Genomic DNA, 13,897 nt, shown 5'->3' with positions numbered 1-13,897 from the left:
CAGTCTGTTGAGCATCCGACTTCAGCTCAGATTATGATCTCATGGTTCATGAGTTCGAGCTCTGCATCAGGCTCTCTGCTGTCTTCACAGAGTTTTAAGACAAAATTTTTTAATGTTTTATTTATCTGAGAGAGAGCGCAAGCATGAACAGCGGAGGGTCAGAGAGAGAGACAGACACAGAATCTGAAACAGGCTCCTGGCTCTGAGCTGTCAGTACAGAGCCCAACGTGGGGCTCGAACCCACGAACCCACAAACCGTGAGATCATGACCTGATCTGAAGTCGGACGCTTAACCGACTGAGCCACCCAGGCACCCCCAGAGTCTGCTTTGGATCCTCTGTTCTTCCACCCCTCTCTTTGGACCTCCGCACTTGTGCTTACTCTCTCAAAAATAAACATTAAAAAAAAAAGCCATATAGGTACTTGGAGAGGGGCGGGGTAGACTCAAGCGTTAGTAATTTTTTTTAAAGCTTTTTTTATTATCAGAAAAAAATTGTTGGCAAGCTGTAGAGAAACTCTAACTCTGGTTACAGTTGTAAAATGGTGCAGCTACTGTGGAAAAGTCTTCAAAAGTCTTAAAAAAATTTTTTTTTTCCATTAGAACTACCATATGAGAGGCGCCTGGGTGGCTCCCTCAGTTAAGTGTCTGACTCTTGGTTTTGGCTCAGGTCATGAGCTCATGGTTCATGAGTTCAAGCTCTGCATCGGGCTTTGTGCTGATGGCAAAGCCTACTTGGGATTTTCTCTCTCTGCCCCTCCCCTGCATGTGTGCATGTTCTCAAAAATAAAAAAAAAAAAGAATTACTATATGATACAGCAATTCTATATTTAGGTATATATCCCAAAGAACTGAAAGTAGGGTTTTGAAGAGATATTTGTACACCTGTGTTCTTAGCATTTTTCACAGTAGCCAAAAGGTAGAAACACTCCAACTGCCCACGGACAGGTGGATAAACAAAATGTGATCGGTCCACATGATGGAATGTTATTCAGCTTTAAGAAAGGAGGAAGTTGCAACACGTGCTACAACGTGGATGATTCCTGAAGACATTATGAGATGTAAGTAAAGCAGTTACCAAAGGACGACTACTGTTTGATGCCACATAGAGGAGGTTCCTAGAGGAGTCAGATTCCTAAAGACGGAAAGCACATGGTGGATCCTGGGGCTGGTGGGAAGGATGATGGGGAACTGTTTAGCAGGGAAGAGTTTCAGAAGAGGAAAAATATTCTGGAGGTGGGGATACTTACACCACAGTGTAAATGTGTTTGATGCCACTGAGCTGCACATTGAAAAATGATCGTGATGATGAATTTTATGTAGTGTGCATTTTACCACAAGTTTAGAAAGATAAATAACAGCTTCCTTGCTCATCGAGGGGAATAATGTCGGGGTGCACACTCCTTAGTACATCCCAGTTCCCGCTGTTACATGTAACCTGCTTGACAATGGACCCTTATGGCTCCTTGCCTTCCCAGGTAATTTCCCACTCCCACCTGGCATTTCCTGGGATCACCTGTGATGATGGAGCATACCGCAAACTGACAGGCTGCAAACACCCCCTCCATCCCCAGGTGGGATGTGTGACATTCCCAGGGCACTCCAGGCAGCCCAAGAACAAAGGGAAGAGGAAATAACAAAGGTTTAACTGATAGAGATCATGGTCCTGCAGGAGCCAAGTCTCCATCACCTTCCATCCTGATGTGGGGAACAAAGGCAGAAGGAAATGGTAGATAGAACTAAATTTTCTTATAACCTGCAGCCCATTGACAACTTCTTGAGGCAGGCAGAGTAAAATATTGCTCCAGGAATTCCTTACTGTCTTAATGTCACTGCTTTGCTACAGGGAAACACAACCTTAACCTGACACTAGCTAAGCTTCCAGTATCCTGTGAGTCTTCTTTAGCATATGAAAATCTCACTGGAAACTTCCCCTGAACTTTACCTTCTTGGACTCCATAGTATAAAACCGGTCTCTCCTCATGGTCCAGGGCAGCTCTTCCAGCCCACAGGTCCTGTCCCCGTGCCTCAATAAATCATCTTTTTGCACCAAAGACGTCTTCAAGAATTCTTTCTTGGTCTTCAGCTCCATACCCCACGAACCCCACTATCACCCCAAAGCCTCAACAACCTCCCAGATAAATGACTTGTTCTCAGCTCCTTTTCTCAGGGTCTGCTTCTGGAGGGACGCAACCCAGGACGCGGCGTAACAACACAAGTGTCTCCTGCCCTCGTTGGACACAGACTCTGGGAAAGAAAGGGCAGAGTTCACCATCCACCAGCTGTGTGGCCTTGATCCTGCTACTTCTCCAGAGGGCCCTTGGGTTCAAGTGAGGACAGTGTCAGCACCTTCTCTGCCGGAAGGTCAGGACTGAATGGGATGCGTGTGCAATTTGCTCACCATGGAACCTGGTGCAGTGATGATGCAAAGGGGGAAATGGTGCTTGGGAGCTGCAAGCAATAGGCATAAGGTGGCAGGAGTTATGTCGTCTCCCCTGAAAAGGGCTCCATGCCTCTCCGTGAGGCAGGTTGTAGACCCCAATTTCCTTCCCCTGGAATTGGGCAATGACTAAGCTCACCTCCAGAATTCCTGACATGTGATCCTGACAGAGTCAGCAGGACAGTGAGGCCTGGAACAGAGACAGGGGGACAGTTCAGTCTGGCTGAAGCCCGGGGGGAATAGAAGCTTCGTCTCCCACCTGTGCTAACTTCACCGCAATCAGGAAGGGCATTATATACTAATAGCGCGGGTCCCAGGCCCTCTGATTGCAGCTGTAAGAGGGTCTACACCCAGTTTCAATGTAGGAAGGTTTGTGTGTGGGCGTTGGGGGGGTGGGTTCCCACACCTACAATCAGTGCTCTGACACCTACTAGGTGTCCTACAATTTAGCTAAACTTCCACACCATCTTCCCAGAGACAGCAGCAGACCCCATAGGTTAAAGGCTTGCTCCCACAAGCCCCCCCCCCTTTCAGAAGCCTTAGAAAGTCTAGGTTGTTATCTGCTCCTCGAGTTGCATTAATGCGCTAGAGCAGCTCACAGAACCATTTCAGTTACTAGGTTGCTGACCTGTTAGGAAGAGGTATCACTCAGGAACACGGGAGGGAGGGGACGTATGGAGCAAAGTACCGGGAAGGGCGCAGAGCCTCCTTGCCCTCTCTGGGCCGCCACTCGCCCCAGACCTGCTTCACCAGCCCCAGCAGCCTCTAGGGCCTTCAGGAGGCTTCCTCACTCAGGCCCGGGGGACTAGATCCTTGGCCTTGGCTGCTCTTCACCCTCAGGCTCCTCGTCCGGCCCCAAAAATCAGGGGGTGGAGCTGAAAGGGCTAGCCTTCTAGTTCAACGTGATTGGCTCCCCTCCACCAGCCCCGCCCCCAGATCCCAGTCCCGCCCCATTCCCCGCCCGAGCCCCGCCCCCCAGTCCCGCCCTGCTGGGAGTTTCCCAAATCCCTTTATTACCAACAGGAGACACCTTCATCAATCACTCTCCTCTAGGGAAATTCCAAGGGCTTTAGGAACTCTGTGCCCCAAATAGGGACAAAGCCCAAATACCTATAGCTCATTATAAATCACAATATCATAAGCTGCGTGTCCCGATTTCTGAAAAGTCAGTGGCTCGTAAAGCTTTCTCTCTAAGTGTAGCCCCAAAAGGTCAACTGCCCAACTCCTTTCCAGATGCAACAGTGCACCTCGACCTGTGTAGACCAATAGCCCCACAGGGTCTGATGGAGATATAATGTGAACCACGTGTGTCCTTTTAAATTTTTTAGTAGCTGCATTTTTTAAGGCAGAGAAAAACAGGTGAAATTAATTTTATTATTGTATTTAACCTAATAGAGCCAGGATGTGACCATTTCAACCCGCAATCCATATATGACAAATTATTTGTAAAGTATTTTGCATTCTTTTCTACATGTGAGATAGTCTTTGAAACCAAGTATGCATTTCACACGCGGGGCCAATCTCCACTCAGGCTGGCCTATTTTCTAGTGCTTGGGAGCCACACGTGGTTGGTAGATATGGGGTGGCATAGTCCAGGTCTAACCCCCCAGTAACCAGTGCTTTCTCTGGAATAAGAGGAGATCTGAATAGCACAGACCATAAGAAACCTCCAAGTCCATGACTGTGGGAAATTTCAAATGGATGAGCATGTTTGGGACACGGTCCATTTTGAAGATGATCTGAAAATGTCTCCCACGTTTTTAGACGAAGCTTTATGTTAAAATTGGGGGATCTAAAAATGTCTCCGACGTTTTTAGAGGAAGCTTTATATTAAAATTGTGGATGACTTCAGAAATGCAGAAAGCTTTCCCACATACTTCCTAATATCACTCCCTCAAGGTACACATAGGTGGCAAATAACCAGGCACTTGAAAAATATTTTTTCTTGGATTTTTTTCTCTTTCCTTAGAATCAGGTTGTGCTGGGATCCTTTGCTAAAATCTGGAGACCTCTGCTTTCACAGCTAACATCAGCCCCCAGATGGTTTAAGTGTGACAAGTAAAATGAAGGTAACTTGAATTTGTACCACACAGAAGTGGGAAGAGTAAGAAATCTGCCCAGGGCCCATTTGGATGATCACAGAACAAGACAGATCCCTTGGACAAGATAAGGTCAACACCTGCTCTTTCTACCTCCTCTGTAGTATTTACTATGCTTCATATTAAGGGTACTGACAAAAAATGACTTTAAGAATTCATGATATGAGGCTGAATCATAGGACACGGCCATTTCTGTAAGTCAAAAAATGCTCAAACACCAGCAATTTCCCTGTGAATGCTTCCTTCACAAAAAAGAAATCTTACTTGATTCCTATGAGGCAGGAGTCCGCAAACTATGGCCCACCGGCCAAATCCAGACCACTGCTTGCTTTTGTATGGCTTGTGAGCTAAGAGGGATTTTTACAGTTCTTACATGGTTAAAAACAAACAAGAAGAAGAGTATTTCATGGCATGTGAAAATGACATCAAATTCAAATGTCTGTGTCTATAAATCAAGTTTTATTGGGACACAGCGATGCCCGTTAGTCGGAGGAAGGCTTGGGGGTACCCTTGCATGACACTGCAGAGTTGGGGAGTTCAGAGGGAGACCACATGGTCCACAAAGCTGAGAACAGTCATTATCTGGCCCTTGATAGAAAAAGTTGGCCCACACCTGACATATATCTGACATCACATGCTTGCTAATAAGATCGCCTAATAAGCCTAGCTTAACCTGTATTGAGTCTTCTTGTGGGTTTTTTGTTGTTGTTGTTGTTGTTGTTGTTGTTTTTTATTCTTACCTTGAAGATTCAAAATCCCAGAGCAGAAGGGTGGGTATGGACGCAGGTCATTGTAATGTACTAAGCTACAGTAGTCCAACCATGGACTCTCTTGATAGTTGATCAGTAGAGCAGACCCTTGAAATGTCCCCCTATAGTCTTCCCCTGAGGAGGCTCCTGTACATACAGATAGTTACTCTGTCTTTCAGTAAGAGAGCATTTTCTGCAGCCTGTGGGGGGCAAGTCCGAAATGTTTGGGAGTTATGCTGGAGTGGAGATCTAGCGGTGAGAGATGAAGACCAAGGGTGTATAGCCCAGTCTCCTTGCCCTGCTAAGGCACATTAGGTATTCCCTCCTGTTGGCTCCCTAGAAGCATTGAATGGCAGTTACCCACAGAGGTAACCTATCATTAACAGTAACACACTCTTTATCTGCTCTTTTCTCTGCCCCATCTGGCATTCTCCACTCCGTCCTGTGTGCTTCCTGGGATCCCTTCCCCAATAAACTACTTACATCCAAGTCTTTGTCTCAGTTATGCTGGGGAGAACAACTAAGAGACTCAATGTAAGAGTTTCTAATAGGACTGGCTCACACAGTCATTTCTGCACAAAGTGCCGAATTTGGGGGAACAACCCTTACTAGGATACCAGGATTGTGGGGAGAAGAGAGAATTCTTTGTTGCACTCACCTGAGAGCAGGGGCAGACACCTGCTTCCCATAGCACTGAAATCAGAAGCAACAATCTGAGAAACACTCTCAAACAGGATGTGGCATGGGTTCCTGGAATGAATAAGCCCCACAAAAGTCAATTTCAGATGGTCACAGACTTCAGAAGCCATGTGGCCAGTGCTTCTCAAAACCTTTCAATTTCTGCCCACCTTTTTTTCTCTTTTAATTTAAATTTTAGTTAGTTAACATACATTGCAATATTGGTTTCAGGGATAGAGAACCCAGAGATTCATCACTTACTTACAGCACTCAGGGCTTTTCCCATCTGGTGCTCTCCTTAATACCCATCACCTGTCTGGCCAATCCCCCACCCACCTCCTTCCATCAACCCTCAGTTTGTTCCCTATTGCTAAGAGCCTCTTGTGGTTTGTTTCCCTCTCTCCTCTCCAACCCCTCCCTATATGCTCATCTGTTTTGTTTCTTAAATTCCACATATAACTGAAATCCAATGGTACTTGGCTTTCTCTGATTGACTTATCTCACTTAGCATAATTCATTCTAGCTCCATCTGTGTTGTTGCAAATGGCAAGATTTCATTCTGTTTTGAAGGCTGAGTAATATTCCATCACACACAAACATACACACACACTATATTTTCTTCATCCCTTCATCAGTCAATGGACATTTGGGCTCTTTCCATAACTGGGCTATTGTTGATAGTCCTGCTATAAACATCAAGGTGCATGTACCCCTTCAAGTCTGTAGTCTGGTATCCTTTGGGTAAATACCTAGTAGTGCAATTGCTGGATTGTGGTGGTAGTTATGGTGATGGTGGTGACAGTGGTTGTAGTGATGATGATAGTGGTTGTGGTGATGGTGGGGATGGTGGTGACAGCGGTGATAGTGATGATTATAATGATAATGGTAGTGATGGAGGTCTCCTATGCTTCTTTCCTGACTCCAATTATAACCATGACTTTGTGTGTTGAGGACTGATATATTATTAAGAGGTGTTGAGAATTAACAGGTCCCTGTGAAGCTCCCCCAGGAACCAAGTAGTGGCCTCAGAAGGCCCATTCCAGAAAAAAGTCTTAGTCCCAATGGCCTGAACAGGCAGTCACATATTACGTGCTGGCATCTAGCATGTAAGTGAAACTTTGCTGCACATACTTCTCTTAGCTTTCTATTCTCACTTCCTAAAAGCATTTATGGGACTTCTGTGGTGGGCCAAGGCCTTTACTAAGTGTTTTGACACCACTGTTTCACTGAAAGCTCACAGCCACCTTGTGATGTGGATCATATAATACCTTCCCACTCCTCCAATGATGAAACTGAGGCTCCAAAAGAGTCTGTCCCTTGCTCCAGGTGATGCTGCGAGCACAATGCAATGGTAAAACTTGGAGAAGTCAGGCTGTGTCCAAAATCCACATATAAAGTCTAAGATCCAAGCCTCAGTGTTTCCTAGGTGCAAAACATGTTAATACAAGTAAGCAAGGCCCTTTTGGGGAAGCAAGGAGGATTGCGGAGAACTGAAGACCTTGGGTCTATCTAAATACATGCAACTCCACTTTTTCCCTAAGTGCAGAACTGGTGGGCCACCAGCTTGCGATCTCTGCAATGGAGAAACCATTTAATTGCGAGTCAAGTTCTGTGAATGCGACTCTTGGAGGACCTTCTATCTGTAATTCCTTGGGTGCCTTCCCTTCCCTCAACATACATTTCCTGTATTTGATTCATGGCTCTCTTCCCTTCCAAAAACCTACTTCCAAAATATACTGTGGAAGCCCTTGGTGTCAAGAAATTGTGTCTGGGGGCACCTAGCTGGTTCAGTTAGTAGAGCATGCGACTCTTGATCTTGGAGTTGTGAGTTCAAGCCCCATGTTGGGCATAGAGCTTGCTATTTAAAAAACTAAAGAAAAAAATCATGGCTAGTTGAGGATAATTCTTCGTCTTTTGAAACTGGTTTAACTAAAGTGAGTTTTTTATGTGAAAGAGGTGATAATGTTTCTCAGAACCACTGAGACCTTTAGCAATGCTGATTTGGCACTTGTGGGGATGAGCACTGGGTGTTATATGGAAACCAACTTGACAATAAACTATTTTTAAAAATATGTTTATTTTTGAGGAAGGAAATGAGCATGAGCCAGAGAGGGACGAAGATAGTGGGGGATCAGAGGATACAAAGCAGGCTCCACGCTCATAGCAGTAAGCCCAATGTGGGGTTCGGACTCACAAACCGTGAGATTATGACCTGCCCTGAAGTCAGATGCTCAAACAACTAAGCCACCCAGGTGCCGCTACACTATACGGTAAACTGTGAAGTGTGCAATAGCATTATGTCCAAATAAAATGCAGATCCCTTACATAAAAATTGCTTTATTGCTGAAAAATGCTAACCATCATCTGAGCTTCCACCAAGTCATATCACTTATCACACATCACCAAACAAAATAATAATGAAAAATTTAAATACTGCTAGAATTACCAAAGTGTCACACAGAGACAAGAAGTGAGTAAACGCTGTCCAACAAATAATGCCAACAGATTTCTTGACACAAACCTACAATTTGTAAAAAAAAAAAAAAAAAAAGAAGAAGAAGAAGAAGCAATATCTGAAGCACAGTTAAACAAAGTGCAGTAAAACAAGGTATGCCTGGATTTTAATTCGCCTGAAGTCCCTTAATACACAATTCATCATCTCTGTCGAGAGTGCCAAGGCATTTTGGTATGTTCTGCACTATCACATAATACACACATCACCCAGGCAGAAGCTGGAAAACGATGCCCATATAGTAGCTTTCAAAAAACAAAGCAACAGGATATAGAAAGAGGTCCCCTTGAACATTTTTCCAATACTAGACATTTTTCTAGACCCAAGATCACCTATGAAACATTTTCTATTTTTCTGTGGAAAGACGCTCATCAGTTTTACTCACCAACAAGATGAAAAGTTCCTGCTTCTCGCCCTAGTTGCTTATCAGAGAGAATGAAGAAGGAAGTACATCGCTTCTTATCTGGAGCTCCAATTTCTCAAGGAGTCTCGTGGGTGGATGAGAAGGCTGGGGGTGTTGGCTGGAAGTTTGCATAATGCAGGGTCCCTTAGTTCTCTTTTCATTTGGGTAGTTTAAATAGTACATTACATTATGGTGGACCGCATTGAGGTGTCTCAGAAAATGAATTTGGAAATGGTGATGGTGTTCAGTGTGGAAAATCGGGTAATGGAAAGTGGCATCAACTTCCATCTACACCAAGAAAATGAATCCAACTTTGGGGAGACTTCTTTAATTTGGTGAACTTCTTAGCAAGAGAGTGAAGGCCAGGCTATGGGAGAGTGTATCCCATTGTGCCAGTGTATCGATGTATCTTCCAGTCCTCTATTATGATATTATCTCAGTTTACCATCTTGGGGAAATCACATACCCATATTCTTGGACTTTTAGATCGGGCCCCACCCAACACAATTATACTCATTTCCTAGACTGATGAAATGCTTGATTGGTCCCACTAGTATGGCGTCCTGAAATTTTCTTCTGGTTCATATTAGAAGAATCTTTCTAAGGAGTCAGCACAGATACGGCAAAAAACAAAAACAAAAACCCTAGTTTAACAAATCTAAATACGCATCTAGTGATTTACTCCTTATCGTGATTTTGATGCATTCATGAGGCATCACCTTACTATCCATAACATTTATTTTTATCAATTAGTTACAGCCAATGCAATAAAATATTCAAATAATCACCTAGGTATGGTCCAAAGGCAGTTAGCCTCTCTATGTAAGGCTCAAAATATTTACACCACGCGATACTCAAAATGTTTCTTTTGAAGGATGAATGAAAGAGGGTTTAGGCTTATCACTGTCAGCTGAGCTGACATGAAAAGTATCTGGATATTAAACTGAAATGCCTGAACCCAAGAGAAGTCCCTGAAAACCTGAGCATTTTAAGTGTTCACAGGCTGATTCTGCATGTGACAGACTATTTGCACATACAGATGCAAGGATTCCCCATCTTTTTGTGTGATCCTCCTATGCTGATTCTAGATTTGACTGAGTGGCTGGCTTTAGCCCCTGAAACAACAGCTAACAGGATGAAAACAGAGATTTGAAAAGTGCTTGCATATTGAGGCTTGCCCTCCCACACTGCACTTGATCCCCAAGATCATCATGTGAAGGAGCCCAAGCTAGTCTACTAGAGGATGAGTGGCTATAAGGAAGAGAGCCAAGGCTCATTAGTTAACAATCCACCACTCTAGTTGTCAAACTGCCAGAAGTAGGAATAGGACCATGCTAGATCATCCAGCAATCAGCTGACCCACCGATGGACCACAAATGCATGAAAAAGCTCATCAGAGACTACCCAGGCTAGACTAGACCAGAAGTGATGTCTAACCAACCCACAATATCATGACCAAAATAATATGGTCGTTATTTTAAACAAATGCAATTTGGGGATGGTTTGTTATACAGCCATAGCTAACTGATACACTTCACAAAGTGGACTAAAAGACGTTTTTACACACATGTTGTCAGGTGTGATACCATGTGACTTCACCTTCTAACCACAATTGATGGCACCATGGGGTGGTCCATTCAGCACCCAAAAGCTATGAGGTGGCCCAAGCAGAGAAATGTACCTTAGAGTACTTCTCCATATTGGATGCTGACTGGCCAATCCATTCAGCTTGTTTGTCTCTTGGAGACCCTGAATGTACTGCCCCAGAGAGGGACACAGACCAACAGTAGTGTGGTCCATCAGGTGATGAACAAGCTGACAAATTACAAAAGCAGAAGCCATCAGGCAGAAGAATCCATTGATGATCTTTAGTCCCTACTTAGGATATCTCATTCTCCCTTGATGGAGCAGCAAGCTGTCAGCATAACAGAGTCCCAGCCTGTCCCACAATCCAATCCAGAGAAGCAAATACCCAGTCTTAAGAACAGGGTTGGTAGGGTATGGTTGCTTCTCAAACCTTAACCAGCTCATAACAATTCATTTTGGGTGATTGTGAAAGAATCTGTTCTCTGTCCTTCTCCACCCTGCTCTGTGCATTGAGAGGTTGCCCTGAGGGACTGCATTCCCCCGGCTTCTTATGGGCTTGGTCTCCAACCCAGGGGTAGCCGTGGAAGGAAAGAATGAAGCTGGAAGAGAGAGTGCTGGGAAGCTTTATTTTCCAAGCTCCTCCTCTCCTGCAGGGACCGCTCATCAGGGCAGTGATTTGATTCTTCTGTCACAGGCTAAGACATTTTCCAGATTCCTGTAATGGCTCCATCCCCTGCCAGTTTAGTCCAAGGAGTGATAAGGACTTCCCTCCTATGCTAGCAACCCCGCATCCCCATCCTTTATTGGTACCCTTTAGCTCTGCTCTGACATTGTGATTTATAATAAGAAATATATATTTGGGCTTCTTCCTGCTCCTGACACAGAGCTCTTAAAACCCTTGAAATTTTCTAAAATATTTGTTCTCTTTTGACATTGAAGAACAATGTCACAAACACTGAAATGAGTGTCTTGTTATTGATGACAAGAGCCTTTCACAGCAACTGGGTTTATCCTAATGAGGTGACTTTGAAAGGCACCTAAGGATGGGGGCTGGTTGCCAAGGGGAACCAACCAAAAACAGAGGGTTGGAATTTTTAGGCCCATTCTCTGACCTATTGGGAGGGGATAGGGGCTGGAGACTGCATTCAACCACCAATGGGCAATGATTTGATCAAACATGCTTATGTAATGAGGCTCCTTATAAAAACCCAAAAGGACCTGGTACAGAGAGCTTCCAGTTTGGTGAACATGTGGAGATTTGGGGAGTGTGATGGTGCACCTATGGAGGGCCCGGAAACCCTGCACCCTTTCGCCACACCTCACTCTGTGCCTCTCCTCCATCCGGCTGCTCCTGAGTTTATATCTTTTCTTTTCTTTTCTTTCCTTTTCTCTTTTCTTCTTTTCTTTTATTCTTCTTCTTCTTCTTCTTTTTTTTTTTTTTTACAAATAGTTTATTGTCAAGTTGGTTTCCATATAACACCCAGTGTTCATCCCCACAAGTGTCCTCCTCCATGCCCATCACCCTCCCCCACACACACCCATCAGTCCTCACTTTGTTCTCAGCTTTCAAGAGTCTCTCATGTTTTGCCTCTCTCCCTCTCCCCCACTATTTCCCCCCTTCTTCTCCACACGGTCCTCTGTTAATTTCCTCCTAATCCTCCCATATGTGCAAACATATGGTATTTGTCTTTCTCTGCCTGACTTATTTCACTCAGCATAACACCCTCAAGTTCCATCCATGTTGCTACACATGGCCTGGTGCAGCCCCTCTGGAAAACGTTGTGGAGATTCCTCAAAAAATTAACGATAGAACTCCCCTATGACCCAGCAAGAGCACTGCTAGGAATTTACCCAAGGGATATAGGAGCGATGATTCATAGAAGCACATGTACCCCAATGTTCATAGCAGCACTCTCAACAATAGCCAAAACATGGAAAGAGCCTAAGTGTCCATCAACGGAGGAATGGATCAAGAAGATGTGGTTTATCTATACGATGGACTACTACATGGTAATGAGAAAGAATGCAATCTTTTTAAAAAAATTTTTTTCAAAAATATTTATTTTAGAGAGAGAGAGAGAGAGACAGAGAGACAGAGAGAAATTAACAGTGTGAGCAGGGGAGGGACAGGGAGAGAGGGAGACACAGAATCCGAAGCAGGCTCCAGGCTCTGAGCTGTCACCACAGACCCCAACACGGGGCTCAAACTCATGGACCATGAGACTATGACCTGAGTCAAAGTCAGATGCTTAAGCGACTGAGCCCCCCAGGCGCCTCTATATCCTTTCATATTAAGCTGGTGATCTAGCAAGTAAAATGTTTCTCTGAGTTCTGTGTGCTGCCCTAGCAATTTAATCAAACTCCAGGGGTAAACTGACCACCTGGACTTTCGACTGGCTTCAGGGGTGGGGTGGATGAACCCTTTAACCCGTGGAATCTGACACTATGCTAGCCCCAGCTAGAGAGTGTCACAGTGGAATTGAATTGCAGAACACCTGAGTGGTGTTGGAGTCTTGTTTGACGGTGAGGAAAAACCTTACACATACAACTTGAATTGGGTTCAGAACCCCCTTTCCCTCTCCACACCTTTATACATAGTCTCTTCATTAAACCCTCTTCATTTAAATCCCCTTGGCTGAGCCAGTTGCTTCTCACCAAGCCACTGCCTAAGACACACTCTGGCATTTACAATGGCTCTATTCATTCTAACCAGAAGCCAAGTCTTTCTTATTAACTGTCTTGCAAGAGGAAGCCACATTTCAAGAGAAGACTGAAACATCATCCTTTATCAACATGTGGACCCAAAGAACAAAACACGAATGCCACTTCCTCTTTTGATGCCATTTAACCACTGGTATTTTTTTAAGTTTTTATTTATTTTTTTTTTGATTTTTTTTATTTAAGTGGTTTTTATTTTAGAGTTTATTCATTTATTTTTCTTTTCTCTAGCTTACTTTATTGTAAGAATATAGTATATATACATATAACATACAAAATACATGTTAATTGATGGTTTGTTATCAGCAAGGCTTTGAGTCAATAGTAGGGTATTAGTGGTTAAGTTTTGGGGAGTCAAAAGTTACATGCAGGTTTTCAACTGTGTGTGGGGTCAGTTTCCCTAACCCTTACATTTTTTTTTTTTACAAATAGTTTATTGTCAAATTAGTTTCCACATAACACTCAGTGCTCATCCCCACAAGTGTCCTCCTCCATGCCCATCCCCCCTCCCCCCACATCCATCAGTCCTCAGTTTTTGTCAGCATTCAAGAGTCTCTCATGGTTTGCCTCTCTCCCTTTCCCCCACCATTTCCACCCTTCTTCTCCCCCTTGTTCCTCCGTCAAGTTCCTCCTAATCCTCCTATACGTGCAAACATATGATATTTGTCCTTCTCTGCCTGACTTATTTCGCTCAGCATAACACCCTCAAGGTC

The 13,897-nt window shown here is 44.2% G+C and overlaps 1 protein-coding gene across 2 annotated transcripts in view; it reads right to left on the bottom strand.

Moving 5' to 3' along the window:
• LOC120244859 (putative adhesion G protein-coupled receptor E4P) overlaps positions 1–8,894 on the bottom strand; it is a 42,219-nt gene extending 33,325 nt beyond the window's left edge. For both annotated transcript variants that reach the window (XM_039251607.1, XM_039251608.1), the window contains exons 1-3: positions 8,862–8,894; positions 5,945–6,036; positions 2,578–2,628 (exon numbers count right to left, since the gene is read on the bottom strand). In XM_039251607.1, coding sequence (XP_039107538.1) covers positions 2,578–2,628; positions 5,945–5,975 — 82 coding nt within the window. In that variant the 5' untranslated portion in view covers positions 5,976–6,036; positions 8,862–8,894. The remainder of the gene's footprint in view (positions 1–2,577; positions 2,629–5,944; positions 6,037–8,861) is intronic.
• Positions 8,895–13,897: the final 5,003 nt, after the last annotated feature.

Source organism: Hyaena hyaena, unplaced genomic scaffold (genome assembly GCF_003009895.1).
Source record: "Hyaena hyaena isolate Hyena2069 unplaced genomic scaffold, ASM300989v1 scaffold_396, whole genome shotgun sequence".
NCBI classification, from domain to species: domain Eukaryota; kingdom Metazoa; phylum Chordata; class Mammalia; order Carnivora; family Hyaenidae; genus Hyaena; species Hyaena hyaena.
This window is presented reverse-complemented; position numbering and strand designations above follow the sequence as displayed.